The 19,921-nt window shown below is 38.9% G+C and overlaps 1 protein-coding gene across 1 annotated transcript; it reads right to left on the bottom strand.

The window, feature by feature from the left end:
* Window positions 1-15,282: 15,282 nt before the first annotated feature.
* Window positions 15,283-16,427, bottom strand: LOC129749662 (uncharacterized). The gene is made up of 2 exons (XM_055744687.1): window positions 16,386-16,427; window positions 15,283-16,292 (listed from the first exon to the last, which is right to left on the bottom strand). The coding sequence occupies exons 1-2, from the start codon at window positions 16,410-16,412 to the stop codon at window positions 15,315-15,317; spliced, it is 1,005 nt and encodes a 334-aa protein (XP_055600662.1). The 5' UTR covers window positions 16,413-16,427; the 3' UTR covers window positions 15,283-15,314.
* Window positions 16,428-19,921: the final 3,494 nt, after the last annotated feature.

Raw genomic sequence — 19,921 nt, 5'->3', positions numbered from 1 at the left:
ATTAAGCTCACATTGTGAAAAGGGCTGCGGACCATCTCGTGCTTCATACTCTTCTGCATATCCTCCCTCGTCTGTACTGGTAGTGGTGGCCTCGTCGTCGCAGTGAGGAAACTCTGTGAACGATAGTACAGGAATTTCTTCGCAGTGAGCAACTGGATGGCGGGCAGATGGAAGGTCGGGTTACTGGAGGCTGTGCCGATTCTTCCGGTTGATACCAGTAGTATTGATTGCACAGAAGTAACAATCCGATGCATGGTCAGACGGCTCCCTCAAAACCATCGGTATCCCGAACTTCAGTGAAGTTTTCGTGCCCTTCGTCCACCGCCGGAGGTATTCCACGCACGTCTTGCACACCTTGTGCGGTGCCCAGGACTTATCTTGGTCACCCAGCTTGACTGTAAAGTAAGCCTGGTAGGCGCTCTTCACAAAGCCTGTGATGTTCTTCCTGTCCGCTGCCAGCGTGTATTCTCCGCAGATGTAGCAGAAAACGTCAGGCTTATTCATGCAAGAATGTCGAGCAGAAGCCATATTAATAATCTGAAATAGTAATAGCAATATGTAGCCTACTTTCAGATAATAAATTTTGTTAATTTTGTTAATAAGTTAATTTTATAATTACATAGATTGAACTCAAAACCCCTATTACTAGCATACTGAAGCGTATATAGCCATATGGCTGTAAATCAATGTGATATTCTAACTCAGGACACAAAAATTAGTCTAAATCAGCTTTGAAACCCCAGACTATTTTTTGGCTGTCACATTTCTCGTATCCAAATACCCTCAAATGTCCCATTTGGTTGACTAATTTTCGAGTTATATTGAAAATTATAAGAGAGCCCCCTTCCTCCCTTCCAGGGGTACCTACCCCCAGGGGTACCGAAAATTCATAGAAATATCCTCCCCCTTCCAAAAAATGTGAGATTCTTGAAACTATGTATTACTCGGATACAGTATTTAACTTCTTTTTTACCGTCCGTTTCTATGTGATGGTGTTACAAAGAAAACTCCTACATTTTCGTATATCAGACTAGCTGAAATGCAAAAATAAATAAAATTTGTTTAAATTATCTAAATTGCCTTCAGTTTCTTTAAAAAGGGAAGTATTCACCAAAAAGAAACAAAAATATAAGGAGAAGGATGCAGCCACCTTAAATGCAGATAAGACATTTTTATTTTAATACAAAAATACATGATTTTTTTAATTATCTAAATTTTCAAGTAATTGGAAGTACCATTTTCAATCAATTTCAGCATAGACCAGAAACAACTATTTCAAAATGAAACCTGCAACTGGCGTTCGGAATTGGAAGATTTAATTTTATTAAGTGTAACTTGATCTCTACATTGCTTTTCAAAATCTGAAATTTTTATTTTGGGTTTGTTAATTACATTAGTTCTCTAGTTATGCCAAAGTGTATGATAGATTGGTATGGATTCTTCTCTTTCTGTTCTTCCAAAGAGGGAAGAGCTCATGAAATTACATAAAAACATTGTTGGTTTCTCTTTCTCATAATATATGGTGTCTTTTGATTGATAAGTGCTCGATTCATGCTAAAAATATGCTTTCCTCTTCCCACCCCCACTACTTGAAGGAGGCAGGCGTTTCTTATAATCATTAAAAAAAATTCGTTTCTAAAAACTCACTCATAATAAATTTATTCCATTGGATGATATGGTCTGTACGTACATAGGTATGTGGGTCAACCACCATGGGTGCACGGATTCACCGCAATTTCTGCCTAAGTATGTGCTCACATGCATTTTGAGATTATTAGGTTCTACAAATCTCCTATGCAACGCGTACAACATACCCGGACCCCATGGCTTCGTATGATCTGTTATGAAGTAAATGTATTGTGTTGTTGAAGGTTTATTTTGGAAGAACGAGTCAATCAGGTGAGCTAGTTTTACTTACAGGTATTCCGGCATCCGTGTATATATCTGCCGGCTGGCAACTGATTGAACATTCTTATTATATAGTCAGTTATATGAGGGAACACATCCTACCTGTCGGCTGCTTTTGGGATTCGAACCCAAAACTTTTTTTGCCAATACCAGGAATCGAACCCAGTACCCCTGGCATACCAAAACCAAACTCGCGCCAGCCTATCCGCTAGACCACATCGGCGCTGCTGTTCCTTTGGATGACACAGCAAAAAAAAAATCTAAAAGTATACGGAATCTAAAACACGAGTGATCTAAGTTTTCACAAGTGTAATAACAAAAAGTAATTTTCCACCCCTTTTGATGTTATTTTAATTTTTTTTTTTCAAAAAGCGAATAGAAATAAATATTTTGCTATAATACTACATTCCGTGATGTAAAAATCATGTGATTAATGAAATTTATATCACAAACAGAGTAAAATTACATCTGTTTGATTTAAAACTGCATGACATTGTTAATCTGTGCCATTTTCCAGTTGAATCATTGTTTGAAAACCGAATATCATCGTTCCAAGACGCAGCTCCTGAATCTCCATAGTTTCCTAAAAGTGGTAGGTTTGTTTTCAAATACCCTACTATGAATCAATTGGATCCATTAGCTCTAATTGTTCACGAGATGAGGAATAAAAATCGTTTGAGAGCCTCATTTTTCCCTTTTTATTTTTTAATAGAAGAAGGGAAGGGTCTCACATAATCATAGAAATATTTCTCATAGACAAATCTATATATATAAAAATGAATTTCTGTCTGTCTGTCTGTCTGTCTGTCTGTCTGTCTGTCTGTCTGTCTGTCTGTTCCCTATAGACTCGAAAACTACTGAACCGATTTGCGTGAAACTTGGCAGGTGGGGGTATTGGAGGCTGAGGAAGGTTCCTATTATGGTTTGAGACCCCTCCCTCTCTCAATAAGGGAGGGAGGGGCCTCCCAAACAAAAGACAATTTTTTGCATAACTCGAGAACCCATCAAGCAAATGGTATCAAAATTGGCATGGGGTGGTATTTGAGTACGAAGAATATTTCTATGAATATAAGGTATCCCTCCCTCCTCTCAGTGGGGTGATAGAAAGGGGGGAGGGGGGCTACCTTACAATTTTTCATATAACTCGAAAACTAATCAAGATATCGGAACCAAATTTGGCACGGGAAGGTGTTGGGATACGAAAAATATTTCAATGATTATTTGAGACCCCTCCCCCTTTTTTGTAGAAAGGGGGAGGGGGCCTCTTTCATATATTTTTACATAACTCAAAAACTAATAAAGCAAATGGAACCAAATTTGGTATGGGAGGGTATTTGGATATGAAAAATATTCCTATGATTATTTGAGACCCATCCCTCTTTCAAGTAAGGAGAAATAAACAAAAGAGTGGCCTCTTTTATAATTTTTTACACAACTCAAAAACTAATTAAGCAAATGAAACCAAATTTGGCATGGGATTTGGGAACGTGACATGTTCTTATGATTGTTTGAGAACCCTTCTTTCTTCCAGTGGGGAGAAAGGAAAGAGGGAGGGGAGTTTCATACAATTTTTACATCAACAGCAAAAAAAAAACTACAACAGCAAATGGAACCAAATTTGGCATGGAACCATATTTGGGTACGAGATGTGCTTCTATGAATATTTGGTATCCCTCACTCCTTCAAAGAGGTGGATGAAAAGGGGGAGGAAAGGTCTTCCTTACAATTTTCAGTATAACTGGAGAGTTGATCGAGCAAATTTAACCATATTTGGCATATGAGGGTATTTGGATTCGAGAAATGTTTCTGTTATAAATTGAAGCCCCACCTTTTTTTCAGCGGAAAGATATTAAGAGGGAAGGGGGAGCTTCCAGGTAATTTTTTTTGCATAACTCGAGATTTTATCGAGCAAATGAAACCAAATTTGGCATCAAAAAGTTTTTGAGTACGAAAAATACTTTTTCTACGTGAAACTATTCCTTTCTTGCAGTAAGATGATAGAATTGGGAATATAGGAAGGGAAGACGAGGCTTACATTTAACTCTTTTTTTTTTAAAAAATCCGAGAAATGGACAAAACTTAACATGGAAAATCATTTTGGTATGATTCTATGATTATCTGACACACCATCCCCACTGAAAGGGGTACATAGGAGGAAGGAGGTGAGCCCAATACAATTGTGTTAGCATATGTTCTCAATTTATGCTAACGAAGCCAACAAATGGAAACAAATATGGCATGGAAAGGTACTTGGGTACGAGATATCTTTCTACGATTGTTATAGATCCTTACGCTTTACGGTGTAGAGAGGGGAAGAAATGAGGAGGGTCCATATAAATTTTTGTTGTAAAGCTTAAAAACTTATCAACCAATGGAACTATATTTGATATAAGAGGATTTTTGGGAACGAAAAAATTAGGTATGATAATTAAAAATCACGACCTGCATTCAGCAGGGGGTGAAGGTAAAGACAGGGGAGGGGCTCTCTTATCAGTTTTTCAGCATAAATCCAGAACATATCAAGAAAAAACAACCATATTTTATAAGTTAGATGGTTTGCGATTAATTTGAGACCGTATAGACAGCTTCAAATTATCAGATCTTTAACACAAATTTATAGAGCGAGATTTTGAATATTCGTTTAAGTTATCTTTGTGTTGAAATTCGAAACTCCAGCTGCAGCTCTCATTTTAGCGAATGCTTAAAAATTATGTTATAATTTGATTTAAAGTAATGCCAATAAAACAATAAAAATTTGAATAATTTCTGAAAATATCATTTGATTTTGAAAGGTGTAGCAAAGCACACCGGGTCAGCTAGTCTATATATATAAAAATGAATTTCTGTCTGTCTGTCTGTCTGTCTGTCTATCTGTCTGTTCCCTTTAGACTCGGAAACTACTGAACTGATTTGCGTGAAACTTGGCAGGTGGGGTATTGGAGGGAGGGGAAGGTTCCTATTATAGTTTGAGACCCCTCCCTCTCTCATGAAGGAAGGGAGGGGTCTCCCAAACAAAAGACAATTCTTTACATAACTCGAAAACTAATCAAGCCAATGGTATCCAATTTGGCATTTTTGGGGTGGTTTTTGGGAAAGAGAAATATTTCTATGAATATTAGGTACCCCTCCTTTCTCTCAGTGGGCTGATAGGAAGGGGGGAGGGGGGCTACCTTACAATTTTTCATATATCTCAAAAACTAATCAAGATATTACAACCAAATTTAGCATGTGAAGGTATTTGGATACGAAAAATATTTCAATGATTATTTGAGACCCCTCTCTCTTTCCAGTTGAAAGGGGGAGGGGCCTCTTTCATATTTTTTAACATAACTCAAAAACTAATAAAGCTAAAGGAACCAAATTTGGCTTGGGAAGGCATTTGGATACGAAAAATATTTCTATGATTTTTTGAGACACCTCCCTCTTTCCAGTAGGGACATATAAAGGGGGAGGGGGCCTTTTTCTAAATTTTTTACATAGCTGAAAAACTAATTAAGCTAATGGAACCAAATTTGACATGGGCGGATATTTGGGAACGTGACATGTTCTAATGATTGTTTGAGACTCCTTCCTTCTTCCAGTGGGGAGAAAGGAAAAAGGGAGGGAAGTTTCATACATTTTTTTTCATAACTCAAGAACTACAACAGCAAATGGAACCAAATTTGGCACGGAACGATTTTTGGGTACGAGAAACGCTTCTATGAATATTTGGTACCCCTTTCTCCTTCAAAGAGGTGGATGAAAAGGGGGAGGAGAGGTCTCCCTTACAATTTTCAGTATAACTGGAGAGCTGATCGAGCAAATGAACCATATTTGGCATTTGATGGTATTTGGATACGAGAAAAGTTTCTATTATAAATTGAAGCCCCACCTTTTCAGCGAAAAGATATAAAGGGGGAAAGGGGGGCTTTCATAAATTTTTTTGCATAACTCGAGAATTTATCGAGCAAATTAAACCAAATTTTGGCATCAAAAAGTATTTGAGTACGAAAAATACCGTTATGAATGTTAAGTTCGCACTCCTCCATTCAACGGGGAGAACGGAAGGGGGGATGGTACTTCTTTTCAAGTTCATGTATTACTCAAGAATTTACTAATTTCAGTGAGTAGGTACATAGGAGAAGGGAGGTGAGCCCAATACAATTTTGTAAGCGTAAGTTCTCAATTTATGCTAACGAAGCCAACAAATGGAAACAAATATGGCATGGAAAGGTTGGTTACGAGATATGTTTCTACGATTGTTATAGACCCTTACGCTTTACAGTGTAGAGAGGGGAAGAAAGGAGGGGGCTTCATATAAATTTTGTTGTAAAGCTTAAAAATTTATCAACTAATGGAATTATATTTGATATAAGAGGATTTTTTGGTGCGAAAAAAAAATGGGTATGATTATTAAAGATCCCGATCTCCATTCAGCAGGGGGTGGAGGAAATGACAAAAGAGGCGCTCTCTTATCAGTTTTTTAGCATAAATCTAGAACATATCAAGCAAAAACAACCATATTTTATAAGTTAGATTGTTTGCGTACGATTCATTCAAGACCTTTCTTTTTAAGGGCGAAGCTTAAGGAAACAGATTAAAATTATCAGATCTTTAACACAAATTTATAGATCAATATTCAGAAAATTAGTTTAAGTTATCTTTATGTTGCAATTCGAAACTTCAGCTGCAGTTTTCATTCAATAGCGGTTGCTTATGAATTATGTCATAATTTGATCAAAAATAATGCCAATCTATATATATAAAAATGAATTTCTGTCTGTCTGTCTGTCTGTCTGTTCCCTATAGACTCGAAAACTACTGAACCGATTTGCATGAAACTTGGTAGGTGGGGGTATTGAAGGCCGGAAAAGGTTCCTATTATGGTTTGAGACCCCTCCCTCTATCATGAAGGGGGGCAGGGGCCTCCCAAACAAAAGACAATTTTTTCCATAACTCGAGAACCAATCAAGTAAATGGTAACAAATTTGGCATGGATGGGTACTGGGGTACGAGGATTGTTTCTAAAAATATTTGGTACTTCTTCCTCCTTCCAGAGGTGAGATAGAAAGGAGGGGGGGGGGGCATACCTTACAATATTTTACATAACTAACTGAGCTAATCAAGCTAATGGAACAAAATTTGGCATGGGAGGGTAGTGGAATACAAAAAATGGTTCTTTGATTATTTCAAACCCCTCCCTTCTTCCTTTGGAGCTACAGGAAGAAGGGGGTGGGGGCTTTAACCACTTTTTTATTGCATAGCTTGAACACTATTCGAGCAAATGAAACTAAATTTGGCTAGGAAGGGTATATGGGTACGCTAAATAGTTCTACGAATATTTGGTACCCTTCCCTCCTTCCAGTGAGAGTAAAGAAAGTGGGGAGGAAGCTCCTTTACAATTTTCAGCATAACTGGATAAATAATCAAGCAAATGGCACCCAATTTGGCGTGGAAAGGTATTTGATTACAATAAATGTTTCTATGATATTTTGAGAACCCTTCGTCTTTCAAGTCGGAAAATCTTAAGGGAGGAGGGTCCTCCCATATAATTTTTACATCCCTCAGGAACTTACTAAGCATATGGAACGAAGTCTGGCTTGAGAGGGTATTTGATCACAGGGAAGATTTCTGTGAATATTTGGTACCACTGCCTCCTTCCAGTGGGGTGATATGAAGGAGACTGGAAGGGGAGGGGGAGGGGGGCTCCATTACAATTTTTCGCATTACTCGAGAACTAATCAAGCAAAAGTTTCTGAAGGGATGAGTAGTATCTGGTAAATACCGAAGTGCTCCATCTAATTCAACGGCTTTTTACCAGTTTTCACTACTATTTATTCTGCCCTAACAGTTAAATCAACTCGTGAATAGTTCCAAGTGAAGATCCGTATCGAGTTCTATCCGTTGAAAGCACATTCTATGTGGAAATAGATTCGCATTTATCTAAGAATCCGCTATTGTTATTTATAGTGCCATATTGTGTGCTCCCTTCAAAAACATTCACTCATCGTAGTGTGATCGACGAACGTCAACCTGATGTCGAAAACCACGAGCCAGATGTCTACCAAAACAACGAGATCCACATCACAACAATCACTTGCTGCCGAAAATGACTCGCAAGCAAAAAAACGCTCGCGGGAGGATCTAGATGTTGCTGGTACCGAAGATGTTGTGAGCCTGAACGATTTGTGGGCTAAAATCGAGGCGAAAATCGATTCCTTCCATTCGCAACTCGAAAAGCGGATCGACGATATTGAAAGTAAGTTGACTACAATTAAAGATGAATGCTCCGTCCAAATCAACACCTTGGCTGCCGATATTAGAAATGTCAAGTCGGAGGTTCACCTTGCTCAAGAAAACACCAATCGCCTGAGTCGAAATCGAGAAATTATCATATCTGGAATCCCCTACGTGCACCAAGAGGATCTCGGTGAAACATTTCGAAAATTAGCCACCGCTCTTGGTTTCGATTCATGTCCCATTGCCGAGCTAAGCCGTCTTGCTAGATTTCCGATTATTCCTGGATCATCACCACCCATTCTTTGTGAGTTCGCCCTCAAGAGTTCTAAAGTTACTTTCTACCAAAAATATATTGGCTCCAGAGCACTAACGCTCCGTCATATTGGTTTCGAATCGAATAACCGTATTTATTTCAACGAAAACCTTACTCTTGAAGCGCGGAATCTACGCAATGCGGCTCTCAAAATAAAAAAAGAAAGTAGAATCATAGAAAAAGTGAACACAAGAGATGGTGTTGTTCACATCAAAATTCAAAACCGCTCGGATTTGATTGCTGTTAAAAGCCAAAGTCAACTCACATCTATCATCGAAACAAACCCTTCCTAAAAAGCTTTTCTTATCCTTCCCACCTTCCTTTGATTCCTTTCCTTTATTCCTTTGACTCCTATTACCGCTCCTGAAAGTCAAAAAAAAACATACGCCAAAAATACCTTTCCTAGTAAAATCATTTTCCTACCCTCAACATCCTCTGACTCCTATCCTAAGCTATCCGTGTATCCATTCCCCTCCTGAAAGTCATGCAGTTTTTACTGCCCATTGCTGTTGCTGTTGCCCTGCTGATGCTGTTGTTGGTCACCGATTCCGTTGCTGCTGATGGTCCCCCCAAGATGATTCCCTGATGTTGGTTCTGATTCTGTTGCTGCTGTTGGCTGTCCGAGATTTTGACCTGAAGTTGGTCACCTGTCTATTGCTACCAATACCACCAATTGCCTCCCGGCCCAAAGATAAGCTGCTAAAGTGTGCTACTTTGCCCTCATTCACAATTTAGAACCTGAAAATCATCAAAGCGCAAAAACCAAACGATTATCATCATCTTTCGATATTGGTTACACGCTATCATCGCTATCGTTCATCTGATGACATCGGTGACTGAGACGCCCCTGAGCTGAGGTAACGAAGACGTCTTTCCCCATCTATTGGTTTGCCGCACTATCATCGACGCTTATCTAATGACATCACTGAGACGGCTGAGACGCTCCTGAGCCGAGAGAACGAAGACTGCTTTGGAAGACGCTTCTTACTAGGTACCCGACGCTGCCCCAAAGACGAACGAAATGCCGAACCAAAGCAACGACCCGATGGTTCCCGATCTATTGGTTTTTTCCTATCTACCCGACGCTGCCATGATGACGAATTCAATGCTGAGCCGAAGCATCGACCCGATGGTTTCTCGATGACCCTCCTGCCTGAAGAAGAAACTGGATTTGCTACTGGATTTGCTCAAGCTAGAGAACGACGCCACATTTCTCACGCGACGCTTTGATGATGGAGTTGGAACGGTCAGCCAGCGGGTCGGACTGTTGCAGCACGATGGTATCTATTCCCAAAAGATTCACGCCCGTATGTATTTTTTTTTTTGCTATTTCCTGAACAATGGATTGATCTTCCCATTCTACACTTTTGAACGCATTAATTACTTTGATTCAATATGTTTCCGTTGCCGTTGAGTAGTTGGATGCATGATTAGAAGAAATTATTGTTAAATGAGAAAGATGTATGAGCCGTCGATTGTTACTTATAATGCTTATCAAGTTAGTGTGGTTGACTTGAATTCTTATCTCGTAGCGTTTACCCCCTTCCTATCCTATGGATGATATTTTAGTGAACGATGCCCTAACAAGATATTTAATTCCTAAAGCTGTCGTTAATTCTGTTCTTTGCGATGATAAATTGAATATCTCTCACATTAACGTTCAAAGCATTTGTGCCCGCAGTATGAGTAAGTTTAACGAGCTTAAAGATTTTCTTATTAATAGTAAAGTAGATATTTTTTTCTTATCGGAAACTTGGTTAAATGAGACGATCCCAGATTCAGTTATTTCCATAGATGGTTTTAGCTTAGTTCGCAATGATCGAAATCGAAATGGTGGTGGAGTTAGTGTGTATATCAAAAAAGGTTTTAATTATAGAGTTTTATCAAAATCTGAGAATGGCAATGGTAATACGGAGTTCATATTACTTGAATTTACTTGTAACTCTAATGAGATTTGCTTTGGAGTCTACTACAACCCCCCCGGGCAAGACTGTTCCGAGCTGCTCCAAACTCACCATCAGCAATTTATGATGCATTATAAAAATTCATTTTTGATAGGAGATTTCAACTATAATCTTTTGAAACAATCTTCAAGAAACAATATTCTAAAAGATACATTATGCAGCTTAAATATACTTGTTGAGAAATTGATATCTAAATTTTCTTTTTCTGGATCTGCAGCAAAGATGATAAAATCATACCTTCAAGGACGTTCCCAGGCAGTTTTTATAGATGATTGTTTTTCGAGTTTGACACCTATCGAATCAGGCGTTCCTCAAGGGTCTATTCTAGGTCCAATTCTTTTTTCCATTTTTATCAATGACTTACCGTCAGTATTAAAATACTGTAGTATTCAGATGTTTGCTGATGATGTACAAATCTATTTCTGTTCTGAAAAGTCGTTGCCATTAAACGTTGTTAGCAATAGAATAAATTATGATTTACGAAGGATTGATGAATGGTCGCGTATAAATCTCTTGCCTATTAACCCAGCAAAAACAAAAGCATTATTATTTAGCAGATCAAATAGAAGTACCGAAGCTCCAACACTAATCTTGGCAAATTCTGAAATCGCTTTTACAAACCATGCTGAAAACCTTGGTATTATTTTTGACCGTGAATTGTCGTGGGATAGACAGGTTAATAGACAATGTGGCAAAATCTATGGTTCTTTGAAAAGGTTAAACATTACCACAAGACACCTTGACGTTGCAACCAAGTTAAAACTATTCAAAAGCTATATATATCCATTGTTCATCTATGGAGATTTCGCTTATTCAAACTGCTCTGTTAGGACTATGAACAGACTTCGTGTTGCATTAAATTCATGCGTTCGTTACGTTCACAACTTGTCTAGGTTCTCAAGTGTTTCCCACCTTCAAACAACGCTGATTGGATGTCCCTTCGATAATTTTTACAGATATAGATCTTGCGTTGTTATCCAGAGAATACTTTATAGCGGAGGCCCACATTATATTAAAAGTTTATTTGTTCCTGTAAGAAATTCTAGAAATATTAATTTTGTTATCCCATCGCATTCTACAGCTTATTACAACAATTCGTTTCTGGTTAGAGGCATCTCGAACTGGAATAATCTTCCTACCCAATTAAAATCCTTAAAAACGAGATCAGAATTCAAAAAAGCTGCACTAGTAAGATTTGCATAAATTAAGTAACAATCGGATAAGAATAGTAGTAGATATGAAAGTCATCAGAAACTAAATGAAGTAAGTTAGTTAGTTGCAATGAAAATCTAAACAAACCCTAATTGTAACACATAAAAAAGATTTTATCTTATGTTACAAGAGTAAATAAATACAAATACAAATACAAATACAAATGGAAACAACTTTGGCATGGGAAAGCATTTGGATACGTAAAACGGTTATAAGCTTATTTGAGACTTCTTTCTCCTTCAATTGAGAATGCAGTTAGGGAAGACGGAAGCTCATATATGTATGATTGTTTTGCATAAACCAAAAACTTATCTAACAAATAGAACCAAGTATGACATGGGAACAATCATTCAATTTAGCAACTGGGGAAGAATTTGGCATAGGAGTGTATTTGAATACATACACGGAGTGTTCACACAAATAACACACGACGTATTACAGGACACAACACTTAACGTTCTTACTAACGGAAAAAAAAGGAACTAAAATTACCTTTTTGTCGACCGGTTTCGGGCTCGATGTTGCCCATCTACAGGACGATGTCCGACTGATTCCGCAGAAGAAAAACACTAACACAGCATCATACTATCACGTAGTATTTGTCGAAGAGGGGTTGGTTTTTATACATTTTTGTTTGCCAAGTTGAAAAGCGGCGAAATGATAGGCGCGTCATCCTCGTTCATTAAAGGCCTCTCTGAAGTCGTGATGTACATCGATTCCCAGGCATTTAAATGTGACGCTTTTCGAACACATTTTTTGAATTTCACCTTTTCCCAATCTATGGAATGGTTGAATTCTGATGCATGGGCGGCTACACTGGATTCGTTGGATCTGTTGTTTTCTACGGCGTTTTTATGCTCCTTTATCCGTGTTTTAAATTTGCGCCTTGTTTGGCCAATATAGACCGCCGGGCAGGCCTCGCAAGGTATCTCGTAGATACCAGATCTTTCCTCCGGAGGCACCTTATGTTAGTGTTTTTCTTCTGCGGAATCAGTCGGACATCGTCCTGTAGATGGGCAACATCGAGCCCGAAACCGGTCGACAAAAAGGTAATTTTAGTTCCTTTTTTTCCGTTAGTAAGAACGTTAAGTGTTGTGTCCTGTAATACGTCGTGTGTTATTTGTGTAGATAAAAGTTCTTACGTTGGCACAAACCACTAAAATGAGTGACGGAGTGTTCAATCTTGATCCCCTTCTTCCAGGTAGGGGATAGGTAGGAAGAGCGGCTCCGATACAAATTTTAAGGCATAACTCGACAACTAATAAATCAAACGAAACCAAATTTGGCATGAGAGGGTATTCGAGCACAAGATATGTTTATTTTTTCGGTAGTTTAGCATCACTACCACAAATCAGTGGAAAGATATAGAGGGAAAAGAGGACATTGATACAATTTTTTTAATATTTCGATAACTTATCGAGAAAATAGAATTAAATTATCATGGGAGCAAATTTGTGTACGAGCAATGTTTCTTCGATGGTTTGAGAACCCCTTCTCTTGCCAGAGGGGAGATATACAGTGGGGAGGGGGTCACCCAGTTTTTTGAATATCTCGAGAACTTATCGAGAATGGAGTCATATATGACGTGGGATCGTATTTGAGTGTGAAGTGTTTTTCTGATGTTATGAGACCCACCTTCCTTCAATTAGGAATATAGGAATGGGGCTAATTTGTATGATAATTCGAGAACGAATAGGTAAAATAAATGTATCATGATGTTATTTTGGTACTAAAAATGTTTATATGATAGTTTGAGATAGTTTCATGTTTATATAAAAAAATATTTTGGCATAACTTTTGCAAATTTATGAAGTAAAGAAATCCAGAGTCATAAGGATTAAAACGCGGATTTTGAAATTGAACTTAAAATTAAATTAAAGTTAAATAACTAGGTACCACAAGATTCAAAAATTTTTGGAAGGTGTGGCAAAGCACACCGGGTCAGCTAGTACCATATAATGCCAAATATGGTCCCACTTACTTAAACACTTTTCGAGTAATGTAACCAATAGTTCAGGAGCCCCCTTTCCTCTTCCCATCTCCCCAATGGAAAGAGAGAAGGATAACAAAGATTCAAGGAAACATTTATCGTACCCTAATACCTTCCCATGCCAATTTTGGTTCCATTTGCTCGACTTTTTCTTCAGTTATACAAAAAATTGTATGAAACCCCCCCCCCCCTCTCCTATTTACCCATTGAGATGGGGAAGAGGTTTAAAATAGTCATTAGAACATATCTCGTACCCAAATACCCTCCCATGCCAATTTTGGTTTCAATTGCTTTATTAGTTTTTGATTTATGTAAAAAAAAATAAAATAAAATAAGCCCCCTCTCCCCTTTTTATCTCCCTCATGGAAACAGGGAGGGTTCTCAAATAATCAAAGACATATTTATCGTTTCCAAATACCCTCCCATGCCAAGTTTGGTACCATTTGCTTGATCGGTTCTCGAGTTATGCAAACATTTTTCTTTTGTTTGGGAGATCCCGTCCCCCCTTCCTGTTCCTGAGGGGTGTCAAAACCAGGCTTCCGAGAAGTACAGCTTTGCTTTGACAGCCTTTTCCTTGTCGAACAAACTGTCTCGGTTTTCCTTGCCACTCGGTTTGCTGCTGTACCGTCGGAAACGAATTGAAACGCTTCGGCTACATCGCACATGTGCGAGAACCCAGGCTGTATCTGAACAATCGGCTCAAAGCATGCGTTGCCGACAATGTTGTGCTTTAAGCTGTAGCGAACCCAACCGACAGTTAGGTTTTCATCCCTTCATGCCTCCTGTTTCGAAAATAATTTCATCCTAACTGTCGGCTGCAGGGCGTGACAGTTTTGGGCAGAACTGTCACGGGTGACTGTCGTGCCCATACCGTACCCATGCCCGATCGTATGCGAATAGATCGAACGAGCTATATATTCACACCGAGCAGCAGCATACGACCGAGGCGTAACGCGATGTGTGATGCCGGTGCAAGTTAGGCGAAAAGGGGTGGGGAGGGTGATTGAGGTGACGACCACCCGCAGTAGCTTCAAGCAAAAGGAAAATACGTTCGTTCGAAATTAACTCGACCCGAGCGAATCTCGGCTACAGTCGGACGGAGTAAGTAGTACTGTCATGCAAAATTCAACGCATTGAAAACTGTCACAAAGATTTTCCCAAAACTGTCACGGGGCTTAAAGAACTTTCATACCCACGAACAAACTCTCACATGAGGTATATCAAGGCATCGCTGTCCATCGCACGACCGCTCCTTTAACCTTTTAAAGCTGTCGGGGAAGAAATATTCGGGAAGCTTTCATCGAGATGCACGTGCGAGGTTCGCAAGAATACTGTCGTTCGCCAGTACTTTTCGGAAGCCTGGTCAAAACATAATCATCCGCCCTCCAATACCTCACTTGCCAAATTTCACGTAAATCGGTTCGGTAGTTTCCAAGTCTATAGGGAACAGACAGACAGATAGTTTCACAAAACTCGGCAGATAATCACTGCAAATACGTCTATAAAAGGTGTTTGATGACTGTATTAATCGTTGACATAACATTTGTTTCGAAAACACTTTTGAAATGGCATAAATAAAATATTTGACAGAGGATGCATTTAATATTTTATTGAACAATTCTCGGTACTTTTCGACATAGCGCACAATAAATAAGAAATAAATTAAGCATCGTAAGTAACCGAAAATCCCAACTCGATTGAAATGCGCTCAAATCAGGTAACGTCCTCCAGCGTCCACCAACGAGATAGATCTTCCGGACACCGTCGCCGCCGGCGGATTTGTACAGACTTGCAAGGTAGAGTTGAACACCTGGGTCGAAAGCTTGCAATTGAGTTCCCGGGACAGGATTCTGAGACCGGATCTGTAACACTGGTAGTAGGAGCTTGGTTTGTTGGGATTAGGGAATGATCCCTCGGCGGTGCACTGGTAGATACACTTTTGCTGAGTTGCATCGAATTTTGCATTCTTCCCGCAGGTGTACATGACTGGAGTTTGGGGTAGAGTGGCGTCATTCGGATTAGCCATGCAGTAGTAGAAGTACTGGGTGTTGCTCGGATATGGATTGAAGATGGTATTCGTTCCAGGGCAGGTGATGTTTTTGCAGCTGGTATTCAGGATCCTTAGCTGACATGCCTGTACGATAGTATTGTAGGTGTACAGTGGAGGGCATTGATAAACTGATCCGCTGTCTCCCTTATTCTCGCAGTAATAATACTCATTGCAAGAGGTTGGGCTGGGGAACTTTCCAGCAGAGGTACACTTGAAGTCGGAGGCCACCGAAAGATCCGAACACTGAATAACGGTGTCATCAGGAGTGGCTGAGCAGGATCCTTCCTTGGTGCTGCAGAAAGGCGTCTTGCTCGGGCAAAGCTGGGTGGGATTTGGGTCGTCAATAGAGTTAGGATCGACTGGCGAAATGCAGATCTTAATCGTTTGACAACCGACACAAACTGTCAATGAGGACGAGTCACAAGCTTTGGGATCCGGAAAGGGTCTCGATTCTACTGTCGATGTAGGCAATTGACGAAGAGTTCCTTGCACAAACTCATCGGAAACTATTTCATCTTCCACTACTGACACCGGTTTGGGTTTTGGTTTTTTCAGGAAGCTTAATTGTTCTAACTGCAGAGTGTGCACATCAAGTTTTTTGCCCGATTCAGCTGCACATATAACTATGGCAAAAATCTGTAAAAAATATATTCAAAAACGAAAAAAAATGTTACCATTCATAACTTTTATCGATTAAGGGAAACTCTCCCAGATGGTGCAAATACATACCAATAGCCAACCGAACGTCGAATACATCTTAACAGTCCAAATTGAAATGACAAACTATTTTCGAACTTTCAACTCTGGCAGTCTTTTATACCAGGAAACATTTCTCCCACTTTCTTGTTGCCAAACTTTCGGGCCTCATCATGTATGTGCGAATAAATGCGTTTACACAAGCAATTCAATTGTTGACAATATCGAACCGATACCGGTTGAAATAGACTGGATTTTCCAAGGTACCGAAAGAATTGTTCGCAAATTTATTTGGATTGAGAAGATTTTAAAAACTATCAAATTAAAAGTGATACCTAATCCCGTTTCCTTGAAATAATCAGCAAAACAAAGGGATTTTACTTGCCGATTCAATAAGGAATTATTCCGTTGAAATTTTCACAATTTACATATACTTAACAACATATTGACGACCGCACTAACGAATGGAAATTTAAGATCAAGTACACTTTATGATATTGTTTTCAGAGTCGCAATGTTCACTTTTCAACACTGAATAACTTGAAAATATTTTAATCAATTTTCTTTTTTATAACCTTTTTCATTAGATTCAAGATGTTAGCGATTTATCGAAATAGAAGCTTTAATAGAAACTCTCAATCTGTAGAATAGAAAACAATCAGATATATCAATCAAATTTTTTTTCAAAAACAAATCAATCATTTTTTTTAATTTAGTCAATAAATATATTTTTCATTCATAAAGATTGTGAACCCTCCGTACGATTTTTAAAAATTCAATGCTATCAAAAGATATTGATTTTTTCGAGCATTAACACTTTGTTGAACAAAGTTTATTGTTGATTCCCTTTATCGATTATTTCCTCTATGAAATTAATAGTTTTACACAACCAATGAAATTCGACCATTCTTATATAACATCTTTTTTCTTAGATTGTTACACGAATCTGAAAGTCTATATTGAATTTTTGCGTTTATGTCTGAATTTTTAAAACAATAATTTTTTTTCAAGACTACACCCATAGAAGAGGTTGCAAAAATCCAATGCCTTTTTAGCAAATCTCTGTGCCGATAATGCTCTGAAATGTGCACTGTGCCGAAGACGGTATGTTTGAAAAACCGTAACTGGCATAAGGACTCGGCTCCCAACCAAAATGATGACCACTACATTCAAGCGAAACAAGAAAAACATTTTATGGGATTTCATTCCTATTGGATAATTCATCCCAGAAACAAGAAAATAAAAATTAAAACCACAGCGCTGTAGTGAGAATCGAACTTACATCACCAATTGTAACGTCTTGCCAGTCCGACATTCTAACCAGTGTACTATTCGAGCTTCATGTAGGACGAGGTATATTTGTCATAGGCTTTCTGTTACCGATCAATCACAAAAAACGTACAACAGCGGCTTCCCGGCGTTTGGCCTCCTTTCAATGCATTCCTTTGCCTTAAGATGGAAACGGGAAAGGGAACGGGAGTGAAGGAACGGGAAACCCATTGAATGAGGAGAACTGTGCTTTGCTTACTGCCTGCTATTACATACACACGCTACATATACACAGCTGCTAAAGCCGGGCAGCTTGGCCGGTGTTGTTTGCCTGTGAATTGAAGGAATGTTTTTGTTGTTGCTTTTGCTACATACACACGCACAGCTTAGCCGTGTTTGCCGGTTGATTGAATTAGAAGGATGTTTTTGTTGTTGCTTTTGCTACATTCACACGCACAGTGCTCGGTTCGCTGGCTGCCTGGTGTTGGCCGGTATTTATTTCCATCCTTCTTCGGCTTGTGATGCGATGGGGAGGGACGCGAAAACGTTTTATTTTGTTTCATTCAGACATACGCAATTCGGTTGCGCTGGGAGGTTAATGCCGGTGGGCGCAAATCGAATCAGTGCCGGTCGCGTTATCTTCTTGTACCAATGATGCTATGAAATTGACTACACGCCATTGGCACAGAGGCTGAATTTTGGGTGTAACAATATTGTAGAATAACATTTTGGAAAAGTGGAACCTAGTCATAAAAGAAACAAAATTTTCAACATCAATTTTGAGAACCGTAAAACGGGGTAACATTGATCACCGAGGTAGCTTTGATCAACATGAAATTTCGCCTCATAATCATCAATAATTAAGTCTTATATAAACATATGTTAAAATATCTTAAAACATTTGCTACGTTTAAAACCTACCCTACATGTTGAGTTTCAAATTGGGTAAAACTTGGTTTGTTTTTGTAATATTCAAATGTAAGTTAAAATGTAATTTAAATAAATTTAAATGCATATTTTTTCGAAGGCTCGCAAACAAACACCCTTCCTGATGTATCAAAGCGTTTTGAGGCAGCAGGTTGATTTATTTGACAGTTCAACTTTTTTCCTTATAAAATTTATAGTCTTGGTATAGTTTTTGTTGTTTTTTGAGGTAAATTTTTGATATTTAAAAAATAGGTACGTTTTCCAAGATAAAGCCAGTCTATGACAAAAGGCTAGAAACCGTATCAAATGGTAAAGTTTGAAGAAAAAAATTAAATGGGAATAGTGCGAGGGCCTGGAGAATTAAATGAAGGCAAAATTTCATTTGAATTTTGTAATTAAAATTTTATAAATAATGTTAAATAAATAAGCCCATTAATTTATGCAGCATCATGGTCGATCTTTCGATTCTAATTATGTTCGGCCTTAACACACGAATTGCCTTAGTTTATCAATGTCTACCACATAAGGGCGATACGCAACCTCCTCTATGTCTTTTTAAACATTTCTTGCACAATCTTTTACCACGAACCGCGGCCCATCTTTATTCGTAAGTCATTTCGAGAAATTTTATGCATTTCTCCGGATTGACACAACCTCCTTTACATATCAGACAACCGGTGTTAGATTGATGACTCGGCGTTGAGCTCGTTTCTTCGTGTGGTACTCTGTTGCTCTCCGAAACTACTAACTCCGTATGGGTGTAAAGCGCTGCCTTCGTTTTGCGGGTGCCACATCGATAAGTTTCCACAAGTTTGTCCTTCGTTGTTTGCGGTTTAGATACCAAACATGCATCCTCTGCATACGTATAATTCCAATCGCTAAATTTTGCAAGATTGACCCTTTTCATTGTGCGCTGGATCCGGCCCCATTTCATTCTGAGTTCTTCGGGAAGTTTAGCAACGAGATTTTCCAGTAGCGATGTGTGCCTAGAATATTCCTTTTTACAACAAGCGTCTATAGTGGCGCTGAGATTTTGGACCGCTAGGGAAAAGTCTATCAGCTTATCCGTATATTCTGTCTTCAGACTCAGCATTGCTTGGATTTTTTCTTTCAATGCACCTATCACGAACTGTGGCTGGCCGAAACGCAGACGGAGCGCACCAATGGCCTTCGGAAGAGTCGCTGGATGTATCAAAAAACTTCGCACGGCGTTTAGTGCATCTCCTTTCAAGCAAGTCCTCAAACGAATAAGGTTTTCCTCGTCTGTAAACTGACACATGTTGGTAGTGCTCTCGAAAGTGGTTACGAACTTCGGCCACTCTTCAGGGTTCCCGGTGAAAATGGGTCGGGCTGCCAGGTGACTACGATCAAAA

This window comes from Uranotaenia lowii, chromosome 2, assembly GCF_029784155.1.
Source record: "Uranotaenia lowii strain MFRU-FL chromosome 2, ASM2978415v1, whole genome shotgun sequence".
Taxonomy (NCBI): Eukaryota; Metazoa; Arthropoda; class Insecta; order Diptera; family Culicidae; genus Uranotaenia; species Uranotaenia lowii.
This window is presented reverse-complemented; position numbering and strand designations above follow the sequence as displayed.

Bases quoted from the DNA above. Each gene is read 5' to 3' on its own strand.
- LOC129749662 (XM_055744687.1), bottom strand. From the start codon at position 16,412: ATGTATTCGACGTTCGGTTGGCTATTG. The intron at 16,293-16,385 runs GTATGTATTTGC...TATTTTTTACAG, and splicing joins CGACGTTCGGTTGGCTATTG to ATTTTTGCCATAGTTATATG.